The following is a 23808-nucleotide window of genomic DNA, read 5'->3' as shown; positions in this document are numbered from 1 at the left end:
ACAAAGGTAACATTACAACAATAAAACAACAAAAAACCAAAGGTAATAATTCATCTGTTACAAGACAAAATTAAAACAACTTGAACATTAAACCAATCAAAATAACACGTAACTTCTAAATGCACCTAATAGGGAGAGTGAAATAAGTGCTATGGTCAAGTTTCGGTTTGAGTGGTATTACTTTATTTTATGGTTTGATGGTGTTTACGAAAATAATAAAGCGCTGGAAAAGAATAAAGAACACAAGGACGTATCTTGGTTTCCTTCACAATCCGAGAATACTTCAGTTCCCTTTCAACACGAAAAAGATTTTACTATTATTAGGACTCATACAAGACCAACACAATCACCAAGAACAATCCTCTTGTGATCAACCAAGTTGAAATGAGAACAATCCTCTCAAACTCAACTCTCTTGCTTTCAACAATCATGGACAACGAGATATACAAACCAATCAAGTAGAAAAAGAAAACTATCCTTTCTTTTCCACTCTCTTGTTTCCAATAATCCTGGAAAACAAGGTATTACAGCAAAATCTGGAAATTATAAAAGAGAGTAGAAATATTTATCAATCACTAGGATTGATCTTCTATTTCGAACAATCAATTTATAATGATATATTAGTACTCAAGTGTTTATGAATGAATGAGAAATATTTTTGAATTGATATGAAACAATGTGCAGAAAATTCTCAATGAAAGTTCAAGTATGTAAAACACTTGTATGAAAAATTGTGAGAAGATGATAGTAAATTATAATAAAAGAGTGGAAACATTGAAATCTGAATTGTATGATATTGATATGAGTATCATACAATTTAAAAAGGGTGTATAATGATCAATCGGTGCAATGGTCAAAGGTTTAAAATTAAATTTTGTTTGGATAAAAAAATGCATAATAAATAGCCACTAGTTCAGATGTAACCGGTTACCTGAATGATGTAACCAATTACATGGTAATGTTACAACCAACAAATTCAAAAACCCGAGCACGTAGCAGGTTACATGATATGAGGTAACCAGTTACATCATGTAGAAAAAGACCAATGACAAAAGGTGAATGCCACTGCTAGAGATGTAACCGGTTACATGGTATTAGGTAACCGGTTACACCAAACAAAAAGGTGAGAAAACATGATTGAAAGTGTTTAGATAAAGTGACATGAATATTTTATGATGAACATATATGTATCTTGTACCCATTTGAGTTTCAAGATCAACCAATCAAAACAAATTTTCATGAAGTTGCTATCTTTGATCCAAAGTCATTTGTTCCTTTTGCTCATCCTTTCTTGATGCAAATGCATGTTAATTGTCTTCATCAAAACATATACTTGGAGAGGCTTAACTTCACACACCAAAAAATAATACCTTCTAAATTTTCTTCCACTTGATAGTGCTCTTCAAATCAAGACTTTCAGAACTCTTCCCTTTTGCTATGGATAAACAACGTTCAGAATTCATTATTTCCTTCGATTCAATATACAAGTTTACAAATCTGAGCTATAAGAATGATATCTATGAAGATTTTTGCCCTAAATTAATTTATGGTTCAAATCTACTAATAAATGAGAAAAATATACATGTCACACGTGCAAAAATAAACCTGATTAATAAAAATATATTTTAATAAGGAAAAGGATATTTAATCTAAATAATTCAAGTTAGGAACTTCCATACTCCAATTAGTTTGTTTGAGAAATTGATATTTGTAGTTTTCAATACTCCAATTTATGCTTTATTTAAGTTATCAATATTAAAATGAGTTTGGTCGCTGAAGACAAAAAGGAGTTTATCATGCCTTGTTATAAACACCATGGATAATTATCCAATTATTGTTTTATTTTTTATTTTTATTTATTTTCAAAAGATTCCATTTTAGTAGATGAAACGACTTTCCAACCTTGTGCGCTTATATATATATTTGCTTCTTCCAACACACTTTCTTCATCCACACCACCTAACCTTTGTAACTGCAGCTAAACCAGCTTCTCAAGCTATTAAGGTTTGATTTCAAACCTTACAAATTTGTGTTGTTTCAAATCATTCCTGACATAGATTTCCTGTATTTTTTACTGTTCTTGAACTGTTTTGTACTTTGTGTTTGGTTCTTTCTGTTTTGATTTTCAATTTCAACTTTTGATCTATCCAGTTGACTTATTTTCTTCAGATTTGAACAATTTTTTGTTGGTTTCTATCTCCTGTAAACTTGATTTTGTTTTTCTATTTTTGATTTTGATTAATTTGTTGACTAATGGGTTTTAGGGATCTATATTAATTTGTATGTTTGATTTCACGTTTCGAGTATCTAAAATTGATTCTGGATGTGTAGAATTGATTCTGGTGTGTTAGATTGTTCTCGAGTAGAATTGATTATGTTTTCCACAATTGATTCTACTTAAGTTAGGATATGTAGCTTTTGAGTTTAAATGTGATTTTTGTCCTGAAATTTACTATTCAACCCAATTAGTTTTGCTGGAATTTATCCAAACATAAATCATTTTATATTCTACTCACTTTTAGCCAGAATCAGTTTAAGAGAATCAATTCAATCAAAATTAATTTTCTTCACCGCAGAACCAAGGATACACTCATAGAAATAAGTTGAAAATAGTATCTATAATTAACTTCAAGGACTTAGTGTCATGATTAACTTGTGGTTTTCTTTTCTGTTTCGTGGTTAATTGCTTTATGTGTAAAATTATGATTGTATACTCAGCTCAGCTTACTTTGGATTATCTTTTCAGACAATATGGGGCAAAAGCATTTTGCTATGGTGTTCTGTTTATGGGCTTTAACATGTTCTCTGCTTCCTTCTTTCTCCGTCGGAATGATGAGAGTTGGTTTGAAGAAGAGACCTCTCGATCTTCATAGTATTAATGCTTTTAGAAGAGAACAACGACTTAGATCAGGAAGACCGATGATGAGTGCACATGATCGGTACATTGGTAAGTCCAATGGTGAAGCTATAGTACCTTTGAGTGATTATATGAACGCTCAATATTTCGGTGAAATTGGAATTGGCACGCCGCCACAAAAATTTACTGTCATATTTGATACCGGTAGTTCCAACCTTTGGGTTCCATCATCCAAGTGTTACTTTTCTGTAAGTTTTTAACTTAACTTAATTTTGGTCTCTGAAACTAAGTTACATATATAAGAGTATCCTATTAACTTTTGTTCTTTTGAAGCTTGCCTGCTATACCCATAATTGGTACAAGGCGACGAAATCCAATACATATAACCAAAACGGTAATGCCAGTGTCTCGTCATTTCATGTTCCTTAACACACAATACTGTCGTAAATGCATACATGATACACCATATTTATGTTCCATTTGTTAGTTACACGTTTTTACTCGTTGAACAGGAACATCGTGTAAAATAAACTATGGATCTGGATCAATATCTGGTTTCTTCAGTCAAGATCATGTTAAACTTGGCAATTCTATTGTCAAGAATCAGGTGAGTACTTTATTTATGAGCTTCCGTTTCATCATAAATTCAATATGTTTATAGCGATACTTACAAATTACTACTATAAACTGCAGGACTTCATTGAGGCTACACGAGAAGGAAGTATTTCTTTTCTGGCAGGAAAGTTTGATGGAATATTTGGACTTGGATTTCAAGAGATCTCAGTTGCAAGAGCTTTGCCAGTATGGTATGTTTCAAGTTTCAACCAGTCTTTGGTTGTTTTATGATATCCATTGTTAGAGTGTTGTGTTATGAATCCTTTCTATACGTTAAATTTACACGTCTTATCATAAAATCACAGGTACAATATGATGGAACAAAATCTTATAGGTGAGAAGGTGTTCTCTTTCTGGCTCAGCGGGAATCCTAATGCGAAAAAGGGTGGTGAATTAATTTTTGGTGGTGTGGACCCTAAGCATTTCAAAGGAAAACACACTTACGTTCCAGTTACTGAAAAAGGTTACTGGCAGGTTAGAAAAAAAATCAGTTTGATCAAGAATTCCTATTAAATTATTTACTGGAAAAAATTTCACTCAGAAGTTTTTCTTCTCAGATTGAAATGGGAGATTTTTACATCGGAGGCTCGTCAACAGGTGAGACTTCATTGTTCCTCCAAATTAGAAAGTAGAAAGTTAACTTCCAATTTAAAATATTATTTGTTAAGAATGTTCATATTCACCTCCATCTTTACTGATTATATACACATCGATTCCAAAGTATATATGATTCTGAAAAATATGAAACGTTGTTTTTAGGTGTTTGTGAAGGTGGCTGTGCTGCTATTGTGGACTCCGGGACATCTCTGCTTGCTGGTCCAACTGTATGTTTTTCTATATTCTATATTTTTTAGAAACTTTATTTGGAGACTTTCGTGTATAATTTCGTTTGACTGATAATTAACTTCAGACTGTTGTGGCTGAAATCAACCACGCCATTGGAGCTGAAGGTGTTTTGAGTGTAGAATGTAAGTCCGTTGTTTCTCAATATGGGGAGCTGATATGGGATCTCCTAGTATCAGGGGTATGCTTCCTTGCCTTTCCTCTACGGAGTTTTGTGTTGTTTTTTACATGCTTTGCATCCCTTATTTTTTCCCGTTTGCGTTTTCACGCTTTGAACCGAAATGAGTTTGATGTTGTTGGTCTGCAGGTAAAACCTAGTGAGATATGTTCACAAGTTGGTTTATGTACTATTCGCCGGGATCAATCTATGAGGTTAGGAGTCTTGCACTACCGTCTGCTTCTGTTTTTTTTCCGTTTTACCATATGCACCGTTCTGGCTTGAAATGGATTTATAAATAAACTTCTAATTCTATTTCTGGCAGTGCTGGGATTGAGATGGTGACCGAAAAGGAACATAGTGAATTGTCTGCAAAGGATACTCCTCTGTGTTCTTCTTGTCAGATGCTTGTTGTTTGGATTCAGAATCAACTAAAACAAAAGGCGAACAAGGAGAGAGTATTCAACTATGTGAATCAAGTAAGCCCATTGTTTTATATTTCAATTTGATTGGTGTAGACTAGACACGTCGTGATTGTGAGTGTTTGCGTTGATCATTGGCAGCTGTGTGAGAGTCTTCCAAGTCCATCGGGTGAATCAGTGATAAACTGTAACGACATCTCCAAGATGCCAAACATTTCATTCACTATCGGAGACAAACCCTTCGTCCTCACACCAGAACAGGTAATGATTCCAAAAGAAAACTGAATATCAAATTGAACAACAAATTATGCTATTTTTTGTTATGATTCTGAAAATGCTGTGTATTTTTCAGTATATTCTAAGAACTGGAGAAGGCATTACCCAGGTCTGTCTTAGCGGGTTCATTGCTTTCGACATTCCTCCTCCAAAGGGTCCACTCTGGTATATTATTTCTCCGAAAAATTCATCGATGTGTAATCTTATATGCACATAGTGCATACAATCATCTTAAGTTTTGTTTGTCTCCTGATGCAGGATTCTCGGTGATGTTTTCATGAGGGCATATCACACTGTTTTTGATTACGGAAATCTCCAAGTTGGTTTTGCTGAAGCTGCCTAGTTATGAAGTTGTGGATGAATGAAAGATTATGTTAATGAATTTTTTCATAATTTCGTTTCTGCATTGTAAATAAGTTGTACTACTTTGTAACTAAGCTCAGGTTCACTCCACGGATTCAAATATGTATGTATGTATTATCTATGTCTATGGACGTGGTATGTTAAGACGTGAAAAAAATACACTTGAAAGTTTATGTGCTCTTTACATGAAGAACCATTTTCATTTCTGTGTTATTTTGCAAAGTTGGTTTTATTTAAAAGTGAATTAAATGTAAAGTAGTTGCGATGTATTTATTGTAAAGCTCTTGCACTAAAATAAGTTGAACATTAAAAGACATGTTTAAATAAAAAAAAAAAAACTGAAGTTGTTAAAATTAATTTTATACGATATTAATTAAACATATCAAAATTAATTTTATATTTTCAGAATTAGTTATGTCTGCTCGTAGAATTAAACCTAGGCTAATTATTGACAAAAAATTTACGTGATTTAATTCAATTAGAAGCAAAATAATTCTTATTGAAATAACTTGAGGAAAGTCCTTATTTGCGTCCTTATGACAAGGTAAGAAACAAAACATCAATGACATTTTAAAATTTATGCATTCAATTTCTAAAATTTTAAAATAATTTTTCAATACAAAATTTATATTTTTAAATTAATTAAGTTAATTTCAACCTTGAAAAGGATGATTTGGAATTCTGGATGTAAAAAAATATAAGTTTGTACCACTAGAAGTTGGAGTTGAAATAGGCCAGACCGACTAATAGGGGCCTATGGCCCAGCTTACAAAGGTCTAGGTTAGGCCAGATTTTTTTGCATAAATAAAAAAGGTCTAAGTTTTTTTACAAGTCTATTTAGCTAAAAAAACTAGGCCACAAGTCATATAAATTTTTTTTTTAAACCTATGAGGCCGACTTATATAAATAAATATGAATAATTTAATTATTATAATATTATATTTTATACTTTAAATTAAAATATACAAATAAATATTAGTTATCTTGAAGAGATTATGAAAATAAGATTCGAAAAACTCTTATGAACAATGTAATAACTTGCTTCCATAAGTTCACTCAAACAAATAGTATCACAAAATTTATGCTACTAGATAAACTCAAATAAGTCAATACAAACAAACATTTAATCTCTCTGATCTTTTAATTTGTTAGTCTATATAAAATTGAGTTGAATGACTTATTTACAAATGTTCAAATGAAAGACTTTTAAGTAGGCTAATAGGCCAATCAGACCTTCAAAAATGCCAGACTCAAGACAAAAAAAATAAGTGTACGATAAACTACAGACCAGACTTAGACTTTAAATTTTTTAATAGATCAGACTCAGACAAAGCCTAACTCAGCTCAGCCTATTCTATATTATAAGCAATGATTTAAGAATGCTTAGACAAATATTAATGATTTTTTTCAACCACCTTGAAGCAAACCTTTGGGCCGAACAAGGCTAAAAGGCAAACAAACTGTCCTATTCATAATTTAAGTAGTTTTAATATTTCATATCAGTTGTCAAATTATTTTCAATTTGTTCATGAATTGTCAAATAAAATTTAAAATAAAAAAATCAGCATTTTACCCGTATTCTCTTTAATCAGAATAGAAGAGATTGAATAATTAAAAAATATATATCATAAATAAAAAAGCTATAATTATCTAAACACTGCATGCAAGTATCAAAATGAAAAGAACCTATTAAAAAAACAACTGAAAGAAAAAAATTCCTTTAATTATATATAGAAAATTAAAAAGGGAAACAATAGATAAATGAACTAATTTCATTTACAAATTAAACTAAAAAGCAATTAGATAAGATGACACATAGATATCTCTTCTAACTCAATCAAGGGTTCGAACTCGAGCTTAAATATCCAACCACGATAAAACACTTAAGAGCTTACCGCCCATTTTGAATCCAACAAGGCTCAAAGCTCAAAAGGATTAGTCCCCTAAGTTACACATGGAGAATTCCTAGTTTACACAATAAAACTAAGACCCAATAAACACCTTTAAAATTGTTTGATTTTTAGGATCATCAAGTGTCTTTAAATTAAAGGTTGTTATTCAAACAGAGAGACAAATAAAAGTGTTCTTGAGTTTTGCCATAAGTGATTTGCTTAACTTATTCCATGGCTAAGGTTCTATGTGCACTGTTACATAAATACAATCTTTACAAAGTATGCGTACATAAGCAGGCAATATTTTCCCTTCCAACATTTAGTCTGAATCCAATTTTACAAACCAAAAGAATTCCAAACTTTTTACCCCTTTGAAATTGACAATGATGACAAACACCATATATAACATAACTAAACCAAAACTGCATAGGAGTTATGGCATCATACTGATCAACAGCTGCAAAAATAAATTCTCATTACTCTTCATCACTGTCGTTTCCAAATATAGAGGCCACTGGAATATTTTGCTTCTTTGGAACATTTTGCTTCTTGGCACCAACCGTGTTCTGCATAAAAGGAAAGGGGACGTTACTGTTAGCATGTAAGAATTTAGGCACAAAGCTGGTTCATCATAAGAATGCAGAAGCATCATCAGGCACTACACTACACGAGTGCCGGATTGGCAGGGTTGAAATGGTTAAGACTTGAATTTGAACAAAACATCATGAGCTAGATGATGAATTCTATAAATTTTATAAGCATTCCAATTCCAAACACTATTGTACTACAAGAAAAAATAGAGATTCTTTTCAAAGCCATGATACCAGTTAGATATACCTTGGAAGCAAATCCTTTAGAAGAAAAGCCAAACTTCAAAGTATTTCGCTGCTCCTGATCTGTTAGCGCAGTAGCAGTCCTAGATTCGGAGGAAACTGAAACTGGTGTTGAGCCAGACTCTTGCTGCAGTTGAAGCCGTTGCTGCTTTTGAGCATCAGCACTGATTGGCATTAAGGAAACCAAAAAGGAAGATATCATGGGAACAACGGAGTTGGAACTAAAAATTAGAACATTGATTCCCTTCCCCGATCAACATAGAACTCAACCATAGCCAAAACAACATGGGCGGGGAGGGAGTAAAAGAATGTTTAGACTGATAAAAGGATACATTTGAGCAAACTTGGCCAATTCTTTCTCTTGACGCTGCTGCTCTCGCTTTTGCCTATCATCCCGACTACTGCTACCATGCATTTCCTTCATTTCCTTGAAACGCTGCATATTTAACATCAATGAATAAACATTAGATAGGGCAAGAAAAACTAAGTTAATTTGGAATCGAGTCGACAAAAGAGCCAAGTTAGGGTTAGATAAATTGCTACCTTCCTGTGATTGTGATCATAAGAGCTCAAGTGTGCTTCAAATTCCATTGCCAATTTGTATTGCTTGTTGCATAATTCACAATAAAACACCTTCCGGATTTCTTTCACCTCAGTTTGAATTTTTTGCTCACGTTCAGCTAACACCTGAATTTTCAGAATTTGCCCGAAGCAGGCAGAAGAAGCCACCAGGTAATAAAAACTGCAGGAAATTCTCAAGATCTTCCAAAGTTGATGGTTCCTTATGACATACCAATCCGGTAAAAAGGCGTGCATATAAGTTATATGCTGCCTTCTGCTACCAGGTGCAGGTTTGAGAAAATATTAACATCAACCTCAATACTACAGTATGATTTTCGCACTAGGAACTACTACTTAAGGTTAAGAGAAAATATAAATCATACCTCACGTTTCCTCACATTCTCCTCTGTCTCCTCCAACTCAATATCGAGTTTTTTTCTCTGAACATTTTCTTCTGCAGTGAAAAAATCATCTTCTTCCTGTTTACCGACCCCCAGTCTTGGATCTCTAATCCCAGATTTTATTGGCTCAACAATTCCTGCATACAAGCCCGGAAGGTCAATTCAATAACCCAATATAGTGCGGGTTATAATGTTATATATAAAAAATAATACTGAAAGAAAGGAAGGAAATGAATTAATTGCCATGATGCCCCATTACAATGCGGTACATGCAAATACAGGTGATTCAATAGGTAAACGAGCAGTTAACGAGAAAAAACATCTTCAAACACTAATGTTTTTTTTAAAAGCCCGTGCACTTTGCAGATCAATAGCTAGGGTGATAAAGGTGAAATGTTAACCTAACCCAATCAATTGTATAAATCAATTATATATGAAGACAACAAAAACTTATATAGCCAATCCGGGAGACGAGCATAGAGTGAATGGCCACAAAAAATGGGATTGCAGCATAGCATGTAGTAGGAATACTGCTATTCTAATATTTTTATATTCATTGAATGATTAAGATGATAACAAAGAATCTATATGAAAAAACCTATATATTTTCATATTCATTGAATGATTAAGATGATAAATAATTAACGAAGAATCTATATGAAAAAATCTATATATTTTCATAGTTAACCAAGAATGAAAAAGGAGTCTCAATGGGAAAGTCCCAAAGAGAGAAACAATTATTTACTCACAAGAGTCGAGACTTAGGCCCATCATTGTGATTTTGAAAAACCCTTTTTGCCAAACCATTAATATTTTCATTATACCATACCCTAAAACTAGTATCCTTTGATACCGGCCCCTTATCTCCTATTAGCTCAGCCTACTCGACATTGTGGCACATCTACTAGGCATTAATTTCTTCTTTGTTTCTTAAATACACGTGAATGAGCTTGCCGAAAAACCCTGTGCTGTGTTCAGAAAGTCGCTGAAAAACATTATGCAAAATGCGTTATGCAGTGACAGTGATGACATTTAAGACAATTTCACCATCCCAACCGGTTTGCCCGCAAAGTGTTATAATACTGGCCGCTATATGAAAACACCATGTAAAATTCTAATTGTGCCATGATTAACTACCTTCGATTGCAGCAGGGCTCTGTTCCACACCAAGACTCTGCGATTGCGCCATGATTAACTACCCTAGACAAAAACTACAGCAATCTTCGCAATTGCTTATGACAGACTACTAGGCATTTCTCTATGGAAGCTAGCAACTCTAAATTATAGGTTTTGAATTTTTTATAAGGAATCACATGCAAAATACAAGAAAATAAAACAAAGGCTAATAAATAAGGTAGATGACGGGAATCTGGAATTCAAATAAATGGAAAATGTATTTTTGATTGAAATTAAAACTATTAGAGAGGAATCCCTATAATCCCAGAGCCAACTGCTCCTCAAAGTAGAGATGATTCTCACTCTGCCCAACCCAAAAGGTTTCTATTCGAAAATACACATAATGAATTATCCATCTCTATCGGTGTCCTTATATAACTACCCTTTCCCCTTCTGACACAATCAGTAATACCCAATTCTCTGTTAAGCCTTTCTATTGGGCTAAGGCTCAAATCCAGTATCCTATCAGTATACCACCAATTGAAGAAAGAAAAACAAGTAGAAAAATGAAAGAAAGTTATAAAAGAAACCTTGTTCATCTTTGCCAAGACCCTTTCCTTTCCACCCCATCTTTTGAAGAAGCTTAAAACCAATATTAGACGAATTTATATGAGTGTCCAGAGATGCTTGTTCAACATTATCCAGATCAACGTTTTCGGTCGGCCTTTGATTAATCGGCATGCGAAAATCCTCAGTAAGGGAGTCCTCATAAGCCTGAACAAGTCAATTAATGTCAACAAACAAAAAACTATAATAATTCTACATCCAATTATCAACAACAATTGCATAAAATATGCTAAACTATGAAAGTCTTGTACTGTTGAACATCATATAGTAATAAAAAAGAGATCGATGGAATTACCCGATCCTTCGTAAATTGCTTCCTGTCACGGCCACCAGTTTCATGCTTACCTTTGGTCCACCGGTAATCCATTTTGTGTCGACCTACGGAACACGAATCGCAAATAATTAGGTTAACGCTGCGGCTTGGTTTTGCAGCAGCGGCGATACATCCTCGAGGACCACACCGGGAGGGGGTGGAATATCGGAAACATGGAAAGAAAGAAAAGGGAAACTTACCGGCGGCCGGGGACGAGCAACTTCGCCTGCGTTGAGTTCAGTTTGAAGCTTTGACGGAGAGTTGTTGAATTTTGTTGTTTTTAGGGTTTTATCAAATTTTTAAAATGTGTTCCTTTCACCTCTCATGGGTAAATCGTTGAAATGAGTTTTTTTTTGTTAAGTTAATTAAGTTAAAACGAAAATGAGTTTTAAATTGTAAACGAAGAAACATTATTTTAGTGAAAATCTTTTATAAGAAAAATTAGAAAATTTATGTCGATCCCATGTGTAATTGTTTTTTTCTTTTAGTACAATAAAATACATTAAATTAGGAAAATGCTTACTAGTAAGAAAGTATGAAAGTAAGAAATGCAACAATTAAATCTCAACCATTCATTACTACCACTACCCCATGATCTCTATTAAAAAAGAAATTAAATTTAAAATCAATTTAAAATTATCCTCTAAAATAATAACAAGTGTTTATTCTTGCATTTTTTATTCAAATCATTCTTACCGTATAGCATTGCTCCAGTAAATTAATATAGTAGTACTAGTTAAGAAAGATTAGAAAAATGTCACATGCCTTATTATAGAAAAGACTTATGGCCGCTAAAAGTGAAAATTTTATGAAAATAAGCAACTTTTTTAATTTTATTTGCTTTGTTTGCTTAAGGGTTCATCTGAACATAGTTTTGCTTGTTTGTTTGTTGTTCATTTTGAGACTAAAATTCAAAGGGAAATGAATGCTCATTTTGACCAATATCAAATGTTTGTTCCATCTTATGGTTAGTTTACTCGCACACACAAATTTTTTCTCTTGAGCAACCTACAATGAGACCTTTATTTCATACTTTAAGAAAGTTTCTTCATCTCCTACCTCATTCTTCAATTTTCAAAACTTCTCTTTTTTTAAAACCTTATTATTTTCAAACTTAAAACCTTTTCTTAATAAACCTTAACTTTGTCAAATGACATCAAATATTTTCTTAATAAATGCTAAAACACTTAAACATATTTAAACACTTTTAAAATCTTAAAAAAGACAAACGGCATCAAACATTTTTTTATGTCTTTGTGCATTTTTCTTTTAAAATCTTTTCAGAAAGGAAAGCATTAGTCCAATTGTTGCTGTGATGCAAACCCTAAACCCCTAAGAGATGTTGTTGAAGTGATTGATATTTTTCACTTGAATGTTGAGACATGCTTATGAGATAGCCCAAGTAAAGTTCTCCATATCAAGATGATACAAATACAAATTCACTCATACTTGTGGATGACAAAATGGTGTTTTCCACTCAAAGGCGATGAACTGTATTTTTCATTAAAAACAAACAAACAAACCTTCGTGTTTTTCATTTTACACGAACAACAAATGATGTGACTTCCTTATTACACAGAAGAGATATGTAGGCACAATATGCGCTTTCTTGCCGAACACAAAAATAATAAAAAAATTCTTTTCTCATCTCCCCAATCTTTTTGCAAATATATTGTTTTATCATAACACAAATTTTCAACATATTTCTATGGAGTATCATAGATATGAGGGGTGCTAATATCTTCCCCTTACATAACCAACCCCTATATCCAGATCTTTCTTTTTGTTGGGTTTTATCGATATTTTCTCTTTCTTTTAGAAACAGTAAAGTTTGATGGTGACTCTTGCTTTCGAGTTAAGTTAATCAACAAATATCAATTATAAGCTTTAAGTTATCAATCATGAATCAACATGCATTAACTATATGTTATCGGATAGCTTATTAATCCACCGCTAATTTTTATCAAATATATTAAAATACTAAACATTATAGATGATGTTCTTAAAAGATTAAAAACTTATTTAATAAAAACATCAAATTAGAGTATCAAAATAAAAAGAATTAATTATGAACAGAAATAAAAAGAATAGAATATGACAATAATTAATATTGAAATGTGTTGGTTTCAAAGCTAAATTTAGCATTTCTTCCGAGCTTGATCTCTATGTCCATGTTTCTCTCCTTTTGTGATTTATTTGAAGCTGAATACTATTGAAGAGTAATTCAATATTCAGAAGATGAGCATCAGAAGTTCTGATGTGGGCTGATCTTTTGATGGTTACTCATAAGATGTTGTGATCTTCTGATGGTTACTCAGAAGATGTTGTTGACCAGAAGATGTTATCTTCTGGGTCCCATTAGCTTAGCTGTTTAGTAGTAAGGGTATTTTAGTATTTTGTAGTAATGTACTGTTTGTACCTTAAACTTGTTCACTAAGTTTAGTCTGTTAGGGCCTACGTGGCAAGAATTTTCTTTTGTATAAATAACCTTGTAGTAGCTATCATTTATTAAGATCAACAACTTTATTCTCTCTCATTAATCTTTGTGCCGTTATTCTCTTTGTCATCATCTTTATTCATTGTGCACCAACAATTGGTATCTAGAGCTCCGGTTCTAAACACAGGGAAACACGAGTGAACGTGAGTTTGTGTGACTGTGTGATTGATTTTGTTTCAGGGAAACAAAGTTGTGTTGAATCACATTTTTTCTTGGTTGTTTGTGGGTTGGGAAATACTGTGTGAGTGTGAGTGAAATCTATTTTTCTGCACAAGTTTAAAGATGAGTGGAAGCAATTTGAATACCAAACTTCCAGTTCTTGATGGTAAAAACTAGAATAGATGGATGATTCAAATGCGTGTATTATTTAGTGCTCAAGATGTTCTAGATCTTGTCACTGGAGGATATGTTGCGGTTACAGCAGATGCAACGGAAGAACAAAGAGAAGCGCAGAGAGAGACGAAGAAGAGAGATCAAAAGGCGTTGTTCTTCATCCATTAGTGTGTGGATGTGAATGTGTTTGAGAAGATTTCTAATTCTATGACGTCAAAGGAGGCGTGGGATATAGTGGTCAGGTGTTACGGTGGTGACGTATCAGTGAAGAAGGTGAAGCTTCAATCCCTGAGAAAGCAATATGAGAATCTCAACATGAAGAACAATGAGAAAGTCTCTGAGTATATCTCTAGAGTGATTTTGATCACTAATGAGATGAAGGCTTGTGGAGAAACTCTTTCTGAACAAGTAATCATAAAGAAGATATTGAGGTCACTTACTCCTCAATTTGATTATATTGTTGTATCTATTGAACATTCTAAAGATCTAGAAACCATGAGAATAGAAGAGTTGCAAAGCAGTTTAGAAGCACAAGAGTTGCGTCTGACTGAGAGAACATCTGAGAGAGAAGTTGAACAAGCTCTGAAGGCTTCTTTTGTCAAGAAGGACCAGAAGCATAGACGTGGTGATAGATTCCAGAAGGAAGCCTCAACTTCTGATGAGAAGAGATATCAGAAGGGAAAGGATAAGAAGAAAGTTCAATGTTACTTTTGCAAACAGTTTGGCCATTTTGCTAGAGACTGTTTGGCAAACAAAGGAAGGAGATCAGAAGAAGCAAATATATCCAGAGGAGCTTCAGATGATGAACATGTGCTATTGATGGCTTCAGAGTCTGACGAAAGATGTTTGTCAGAGTGGTGGTATATGGACACTGGGTGTTCAAATCACTTGACTGGAAACAAACAATGTATGATAGACTTTGACTCTGAAAGGAGGACAAAGATCAGATGTGCTGATGACAAGTACCTGTATGCAGAAGGTATGGGAAATGTCAAAGTCAAAGTGAAGAATGGAAAGACTGTTCTGATCAAAGATGTTTGGTATGTTCCTGGAATCAGAAGCAATATGATGAGTGTGGGTCAGCTCATTGAGAAAGGTTTCTCAGTTGTTATGAAGAACAACCTCTTGAAGTTGTATGATTCCAATCAGAAGTTGATTATGCAATCTGAACAGGGAATCAACAGAACATTCAAGGTGAATGTAGAAACAGCTGAAATAGAGTGTCTGAGTGCTGAAGGCTCGGGAGGAGATAGTAAGCTGTGGCATAAGAGGTTGGGGCACTTGAACTATATAAGTCTGGGACATCTAAGTTCTAAGAAGCTTGTACATGGTATTCCAAAGATTGTGAAGCCTGAGAAGTCATGTGAGGTATGCATGAAAGGCAAACAATCCAGATTGCCATTTGTATCAGAAGTTGCTCCAAGAACAAAGCATGCTCTAGGAGTAGTGCACTTTGATGTGTGTGGACCATTTCCAGAACCTTCACTTGGAGGAAATAGGTATTTTGTGTCTTTTGTGGATGAGTTCACAAGAATGACGTGGGTAACACTTATGAAGTTTAAGACTGAGGTGTTCACAGAATTCCAGAAGTTCAAGGTGAGGGCTGAGAAGCAGAGTGGTCAGAAGATAAAGATTCTCAGAACGGATGGTGGAGGTGAGTATAACTCTACAGAATTCCAGAAGTTCTGTGATGATAATGGAATTGAGCATGAGGTTACTGCTCCTTATACTCCTCAACACAATGGTCTTGCTGAACGTAGAAACCGTACTTTGCTTGATATGACGAGAAGTATGCTAAAAGAGAAGAAGATTCCTCACAATCTACGGGGAGAATCTGTTGCTGCTGCAGCATATGTTCTCAACAGGTGTCCAACGAAGAGGCTGAAGGAAATTGTACCTTTAGAGAATTGGACTAAAGAGAAGCAAAGTGTTAGTCATCTGAAGGTTTTTGGTTCTGTGTGTTACAAACACGTTCCAGAAGCTAGAAGGAAGAAGCTGAATGATAGGAGTAGAGTGATGTTATTGGTGGGTACCACAGTACAGGTGCATACAAGCTCTATTGTCCAGAGACTAACAAAGTTTAAGTCAGCAGAGACGTCATTGTGAAAGAATCAGAAGTTTAGGATTGGAGAGAGTCTCAACCAACTTCTGATGTAGAGATAACTTTTGAAGAAGAGTTAGAGTCAGAAGATAAAGAATCTTCTGAAGATGAGTCAGAAGATGAAGAATCTTCTAAAGATGAGTCAGATGGTGAATCTGATTCTGATCCAGATTCTGATGATGATCTAGAATTTGGTGGTAGTCATGATTCTGGAAGAGAAAACTCTGAAGACATAGAGTCTGGAGGACAAGCTTCTGGAGATTATCATGGAGGTGGTGACTCTGGAGTAGCTGACTCTGCAGTAGCTCAACGACCACAAAGAGTCAGAACAATACCTAGAAGGTTTGCAGATTTTGACATGTTGCAAGACACAGAAGTTGACTCAGAATGAGATGTCATTCAGTGTGCCATGTTAGTAGATTCTGAACCAGTGAGTATTGAAGAAGCGCTTAAGAAGAAGGTCTGGATGAATGCCATGAAAGAAGAACTTGAGGCTATAGAAAGAAACAAGACTTGAAAGCTGACAGAACTTCCAAAGAAGAAGAAAGCCATTAGCGTCAGATGGGTTTTCAAAGTAAAGCTGAAGCCAGATGGATCAGTTGGTAAACACAAAGCGAGGCTAGTGGCTAAAGGTTTTCTTCAGAAACCTGGACTAGATTACTTTGAGGTGTTTGCTCCTGTATCTAGACATGAAACAATCAGACTGGTGATTGCGTTAGCTGCAAATAGAGGTTGGTCCTTGATGCATCTGGATGTAAAGTCTGCATTTCTGAACGGTCCATTACAAGAGGAGGTATATGTGTCACAACCCCCTGGCTTTGTGAAAAAGAATAAGGAAGGGATGGTGTACAAATTACACAAAGCTCTGTATGGATTGAAGCAAGCACCCAGAGCTTGGAATTTGAAGATTGATTCATTTTTCAAGAAGCAAGGGTTTCAGAAGTGTGAGATGGAATATGGAGTTTATGTGCAACATTCTGGAAGCAATATGATTCTGTTATGTCTTTATGTTGATGACATATTGCTTACAGGGAGTTGTTCAGAAGATCTGATGAAGTTCAAGAAGGTGCTGATGAATGAGTTTGAGATTACAGACCTTGGGAAAATGTCATATTTTCTAGGGATGGAGATTCTGTACTTAGAAGATGGTATCATTCTGCATCAGCTGAAGTATGAATTAGAACTTCTGAAGAAATTCAAGTTGGAGAATTGCAAAGCTGCTGTTACACCGACAGAAACGAATCAGAAGTTGGACTCTGATTCTGAAGGTGAAGATGTTGATGCTACGATCTTCAAACAGCTGGTTGGTTCTCTAAGGTATTTGTGTAATACCAGGCCTGATATATGCTATGCAGTTGGATTGGTTAGTAGGTTCATGAGTAAACCTAAGTGGTCCTATTACCAAGCTGCTGTCAGAATCTTGAGACATGTCAAGGGAACTCTGAAATATGGCATATTGTTTCCTTCTGGGAGAAAGGAAGAATCAGAGTTATTGAGTTATTCTGATTCTGATTGGTGTGGAGACAGAGTTGATAGAAGGAGTACTTCTGGATATTTGTTTATGTTTCTGGGAGGTCCTATTTCTTGGAGTTCCAAGAAGCAACCTGTTGTTGCTCTATCAACCTGTGAAGCTGAGTACATCGCAAGCGCTGTAGCTGCATGCCAAGCTGTGTGGCTTCTGAACTTATTAGAAGATCTGAAGATTAAAGTGAAGAAGCCTCTGAAGCTGATGATTGATAACAAGTCTGCAATCAATCTTGCCAAGAATCCGGTGTTACACGGAAGAAGCAAGCATATTGAGACTAAGTATCATTTCTTGAGAAGCCAAGTCCAGAATGGAACATTAGAAGTTGTGCACTGCAGCACCCAGAAGCAGATGGCAGATGTTCTGACGAAGGCGATCAAGACGGATCAATTTCTGCTCTTGAGGGATGGAATTGGCGTTGTCAGCTTTGATTGAAGAATATGAATTAAGAGATGATATTGAAGAGTAATTCAATATTCAGAAGATGAGCATCAGAAGTTCTGATGTGGGCTGATCTTCTGATGGTTACTCAGAAGATGTTGTGATCTTCTGATGGTTACTCAGAAGATGTTGTTGACCAGAAGATGTTATCTTCTGGGTCCCATTAGCTTAGCTGTTTAGTAGTAAGGGTACTTTAGTATTTTGTAGTACTGTTCTGTTTGTACCTTAAACTTGTTCACTAAGTTTAGTCTGTTAGGGTCTACGTGGCAAGAATTTTCTTTTGTATAAATAGCCTTGTAATAGCTATCATTTATTAAGATCAACAACTTTATTCTCTCTCATTAATCTTTGCGCCATTATTCTCTTTGTCATCATGTTTATTCTTTGTGCACCAACAAATACAAGTGAGTGAGTTCATGAAAGTAGGAAACATTTAAAATTTATTTATAAACCAAAGTTAATTATTGTGTCCACAAAACAATCTTAAATGACATCCGCACAAAGAGAGAGAAATACCAAACAAATTTGGTGAAAATAACACAACCCTTTGTTTTCAGTCAAAAAGAATCTACAAATTGCTTCAGTCAAATAGATACCTTTTCTGCCTTTGGAACCATTAAGCATTTTACTATGAATATTTGTTTGAGAAAAAGCAGAAACCACTTCTACATGCATAGTGCAGTTGCTAATAAAAATTCCATTAAAAAAAAGAGTATAAAAGTTGTGTGATGTGATTGTTGACAAATTGTTGTATCGGTGGTTTCTGCTCTAATAGCACTTATATTGATCAAAATTAAACTCAATTTATTTTAGAATAATTCAAAGCGTGTAGTAAAATTATGAAACACCTAGAATTCACATTATATTCTTAGCATAATTTTAAAAGCATGGAAACATCACATCATCAAAAAAGAACTAAAAATAGAATGTTTAATTCAATTAAAGAAAGGATATACAAATAAAAGGGTAGTATAATATAAAGAGAGTAGTGCAAATTGAGTCATATTTTAATGGAGATATTTTGCTTATCAAAATTCCACAATGTTGACAGCTTGCACGCATGCAATAACCTATTGGTGGAGGAAAAGTGGAAGGTTTAATTTATTTACCAACAACAACACTGAATAGTCATGTGATGGTGGTTTTGCTTGTGAGTTTGGCATATATATATATATATATATATATATATATATATATATATATATATATATATATATATATATATATATATATATATATATATATATATCAGTGTTTTTGGAGATGCCAACTTGTACTTTCATTGGTTCAAGATAAAAGCTTAATTAGCACAACAAAAAACAGAATCAATCAACTTTTGTCTTTAAATACACCAGAAACACCTAAACCTTACATTCTTGTGTTGTGCATGAATGAACCAAATCAATAAAGTTGTTTTTGACTACCTTTTGTTCATTCTTCACTACTTAATAATATCAAATTACCACTTTTATTTTTAGACAATATCTGGCATATTATTATTATTATTAATCTAAGTAGGTAAGGTATATATATACTCCGCTTATAAGATATATTAAAATGCCGTTTGGTTAAAGAAAAAAGAGGTGGGACATTAGAGATTTAATGGAAGGTGTTCCGGTGTGAAACCAAAATTGAATGGTAAATGAGAGATAAAGTTTGTACAGCTGTCTCTTCCGATGTGGTGGAGAGGAGATTGAAGTGCGAGGTTAACACTTTAACGTTCAAGTAAGTAAAAGAGTGAACAGTGATGTGTGGATGAGAATGAATTTGAATGTCTGAGAAATGACACGCTTTCCTTCTTAAATAGGAGAAGTGATTGACAATTGCAATATGTGTTCCTATCCGGTCACTGGATTTGGGGACATGAAAGTCTTTGATGGGACGTCAATGTCATTGAGAACAAACGCTTTTATTTCTTTCCTTGTAATAGGTAATATTTCGCTAGGAACGACTGACACGTGTCCCTATGCTAATGAATAATGATGATGATGTTTCCTCTTCCTTAGAGTACTTGAGCACTTCAGACATTTTTTTCAAGGAAATCTCAAATTGTTGGTGGTGCGCAGGGGATCGTATGATCCTCAATGGGTGAGAAGTTTATAAGAGGCATTTGCAGCGTCATTTTGAGCCTTTATGACATTAACGACTGACAAAAAGATTTCTTTCTTCTTTCCTTGTCATCTTTTCTCCTGAACATTCTTGTTCCAACTTCACTCATGTTCATACGATCTTATTCGTCGGTAATTGACATGCATGATAGATCTATCCATCTTCTTTAAGATAAAGACAACGTTTTCCCTTACTTCTTCCCCCTTTATAGGGTTTCCTAAATAGTGGAATTTTGATACATGCGTTTCTTTTTTATGATATATTTCTTTTGCTGTTGGTATTTTCTGTTAGGAGTGTTTGTGTCCGAACTTGCTTACTTATCGTATTTTGCCTGTATCTGGTTTTCTGGTGTAACAATTTTGACTATGGAGATTGCGTTGGCTACAACTAGGAGGGCGAACAAAGATATCTCGGGTGACTAGGTAGATTAGGAAATATTGATAACTATCACAACTTTCATTCGCGAAGGTGTCTTTGACCATACTTTGATTGATGTGGCCTTTCGTCCGACTTGGAAGTGTTTCTTTCCCGATTGAGATAAGAGGATATGCAACGAATATGATGAGTGTGTCATCCCCTTTCACGAGAGCTTATTTTCATTAATAGGCTTTTGTCTTCCATTTAACGATTTTGAGTGTATTATGAACCACTCGATTATCACCCATTCACATTTGCATTCGATGAGTTAAGCGTTTGCCAAGGGTTTCTAATATTAATGCGAGTACAAGGGGTAAGCCGATCGTGACATTGTTCGTTCATCTCTTCAAGATCCAAAATAGTTTAAATCACATGCACCGCTTGGGCCTGATTTCTTTGAGATAGATCTCCAAATTCTTCGAAACCTACTTTGACAATGTGAATCATTTCAAGGATCTCTCCATTCTAGTTACCCCTTTCATCGAAGAAGCTCACAGGAATATCTATAAATTAGAACCTGGGTCTCCAACTAGGGGTGGGAATAGGCCAGGCCGGCCTACAGGGGCCTATGGCCTAGCCTACTTAAGGCCAGGTCAGACCAGGTCTATTTGATAAAAAGGCCAGGCTTGGGCTTTTTTAAAAGCCTATTTAATAAAATAGGCCAGACCTAGGCTATTAAAAAAGCCTATAAAGCCTTGTAGGCCGACCTTTATTTTCATATATATTAAAATTAGTCTAAATAGTTTGGCCTATATATGCATATATTAGAAAAAGTGTTAAATAGATTGGTTTTAAAATATATATATATATATTAGAAAAAAATGATAAGTAGGTCGATCTAAATGTTCATATATATGCGACCTATTAGGCTTCTTAAGTAATATGAATTAATTGAAAATATTAATAAGAAAGAGGTTTTTAAATAGGCTTTCAGGCCAGGCCAGACTTTTAAAAAGACCAGGCCAGACTGAGAAAACAAGCCTATAGTAGGCCATAGGCCAGGCTCAGGCCTTGCAAGTTTATCGTAGGCCAGGCCCACGCCTTATAAAGCCTAGCCTAGCCTATTCCCACCCCTATCTCCAACTGTGTGCATAAATTTATTTTGTAAGCTCTGGAGTCAAAATCATTTCTTGGCAGGTGCTAGACATATGTCTACAAGGTGGAAGACTTGTACTAAGAAGAGTTAGACTTGAATAGGCAGCTGAAGACCTTCTACAAGGATCTTGGCTATATTGATTATATCATTCCTCTAGATGTAGCATCGAATAAATAGTTGAAAAAGTTCATCCAGACCTGTTGGCTGGTGGATGGTAGATTATTGAAGGAGAGGAAGACCATCATTGGTAAGTGACAAAAAATCCCACTTTTCTTGTTGTTTTACAAAACTACCCTCCTTCTAGTGTCTCCCTTGTTGGTTATGAATATGCGATAAAAATTGAAGAAGTAATGCGATAGATGAGAATGGATCTTCGAGTTACCTCTCTTTTGAAGTGTATTCCAAATATCTTGTATACTAGGGGAGCTTCTACTTTAGGTATACCAACCGAGCCAGATGTTTGGATTACTCCTCCTTCTGTTCAAATGGAAGTCCATGTCTCACTTGACCAGACCATGGTAAATGATGTTTTACCCCACTGTAGTCGGAGGGTGAGGGAGGTTCGACTTCCACTCCTGATTGTGAAGAGCTTCAGATTGAGAGGCCGCTTACCAAGTATCCCTGACTTAGATATGTTGGAAGTATGCTTCGATTCATACATGGTCGCCTTCCAAGTCTTTCAGAAGAAGATCGTTAGGGAGAATTAGTGGTAACCTGACTTGAGAATGACCAAGGAGTTTCGATCTTCCTATATTTACATGTTTTCGCGGTATTGCGTTTGGTCCCAAGTTAATTTCTTTGGGACATACCTTTTCCTCCGAGGTTATGCTTTAATTTTATTGGACGTCTCTAGAGACCATGCCCAGAAAAGGGTTAATTTCCTCTCCTTGTCCATAGTTGAAAACCTGGTTCAAGGTTGATGTATGATAGACTCACCATATCCTCTAGAATGGCTAGCTACCAAGAGGGAGGTAAGCCGATATTTACACTTTATGGCCCGCTTTCTTCATGGGTGTTTATTGGAATAGTGAGGCTTTGATTGCTTTAGTCATATGTGTGTGCAGTTTGTGACAACACCCCTAAGTCTTTGTGATAAAGCCTTGATCTCTTTGTTCATACCCCGCATTTATCGTTACTTTTCATAATCACAAGGAAAAGAGATAATTTAGTGAAAATTAGTTTATTCTTTAATCAAACAACATGCTACATTATAAAAATTTGTCATTGCTTTTACAAAAAATTGAATTAATATAATCAAGAGGCATAGCCACTACTTATTTCCCACCAAGGACGTGGTGGTTGTCTTCACTTCACTTGGATCAACTTCTCGCACTCATTTGGTCGAGATGATTTGCCTTACCTTTAGTGATCCAGATAGCCATGTTTTGGAATTGTCTAACTAGGGAGGCTACATTTACCTTCATAGCTTTTCCTTATCTTTCTTATTGGTCTTGCTATAAAGCCTTATAGATCAAATAATTCATATACAAGTTAGTTCTTATCGTTACCGATTCATCATAGATGTTGTGGTACTTTGGCTTTAGTTTGATTAAGGTTTCTGTGAAATGTCTTCCTAGGATGCATTTACATATGCTTTTGCAAGGCACTACAAAAAATTTAGAGTCAGTTGTTATGGTACCCCGTCCTTCTCCCAAGATGACCATCAACTCAATATACTCCCAAGGACGGGTTATTATTTCATTGAAATCTTGTAGGTTGGACCCATCGTAGGGCCACAACTTCTCATATTTTTAGCCCCATTTTCTAAACAAAATATGAATACATGAGGTCACAGAAGCTACCACCATTGATAAGTACCTGAGAGACGTCAAAGTTAGAGATCGTGGTCATTATCACTAAAGGAAAGAGCTCATTCTGGATCCCCCTATTTTCTCGTGTTCGAAAAATCCGAGGATTGGCCTTTCTAGTCCCTTGGTTAAAGTTCTTTCATCCTTCTTACTAATGTCCATCAGCTTGACGATCTTCCTTTTCATCGTCCCATTAAAGGGATAC

General features: G+C 34.9%; 2 protein-coding genes across 2 annotated transcripts; one reads left to right on the top strand and one right to left on the bottom strand.

Moving 5' to 3' along the window:
• Positions 1-1843: 1843 nt before the first annotated feature.
• LOC131610504 (aspartic proteinase-like) lies at positions 1844-5746 on the top strand. Its single transcript, XM_058882468.1, has 14 exons — positions 1844-2004; positions 2747-3105; positions 3191-3251; positions 3370-3464; positions 3551-3663; positions 3778-3946; positions 4030-4069; positions 4232-4296; positions 4383-4496; positions 4623-4687; positions 4798-4951; positions 5036-5155; positions 5247-5335; positions 5429-5746. The coding sequence occupies exons 2-14, from the start codon at positions 2752-2754 to the stop codon at positions 5511-5513; spliced, it is 1524 nt and encodes a 507-aa protein (XP_058738451.1). The 5' UTR covers positions 1844-2004; positions 2747-2751; the 3' UTR covers positions 5514-5746.
• A 1821-nt stretch (positions 5747-7567) lies between these two features.
• Positions 7568-11625, bottom strand: LOC131610503 (uncharacterized). Its single transcript, XM_058882467.1, has 8 exons — positions 11477-11625; positions 11259-11341; positions 10927-11110; positions 9203-9357; positions 8802-8945; positions 8591-8694; positions 8263-8422; positions 7568-7991 (listed from the first exon to the last, which is right to left on the bottom strand). Exons 2-8 carry the CDS (start codon positions 11328-11330, stop codon positions 7902-7904), a joined length of 909 nt encoding a protein of 302 aa, XP_058738450.1. The 5' UTR covers positions 11331-11341; positions 11477-11625; the 3' UTR covers positions 7568-7901.
• Positions 11626-23808: the final 12183 nt, after the last annotated feature.

Source organism: Vicia villosa, linkage group LG6 (assembly GCF_029867415.1).
Source record: "Vicia villosa cultivar HV-30 ecotype Madison, WI linkage group LG6, Vvil1.0, whole genome shotgun sequence".
NCBI lineage: Eukaryota > Viridiplantae > Streptophyta > Magnoliopsida > Fabales > Fabaceae > Vicia > Vicia villosa.
This window is presented reverse-complemented; position numbering and strand designations above follow the sequence as displayed.

Coding starts and splice junctions, on each gene's coding strand:
- LOC131610503 (XM_058882467.1), bottom strand. CDS start 11,330: ATGGATTACCGGTGGACCAAAGGTAAGCATGAAACTGGTGGCCGTGAC. Junction 11,111..11,258: donor AGCAATTTACGAAGGATCGG/GTAATTCCATCG, acceptor TGACTTGTTCAG/GCTTATGAGGACTCCCTTAC. Junction 8,695..8,801: donor ATGATCACAATCACAGGAAG/GTAGCAATTTAT, acceptor TTAAATATGCAG/CGTTTCAAGGAAATGAAGGA.
- LOC131610504 (XM_058882468.1), top strand. CDS start 2,752: ATGGGGCAAAAGCATTTTGCTATGGTGTTCTGTTTATGGGCTTTAACA. Junction 3,252..3,369: donor CAATACATATAACCAAAACG/GTAATGCCAGTG, acceptor CTCGTTGAACAG/GAACATCGTGTAAAATAAAC. Junction 5,156..5,246: donor TCGTCCTCACACCAGAACAG/GTAATGATTCCA, acceptor TGTATTTTTCAG/TATATTCTAAGAACTGGAGA.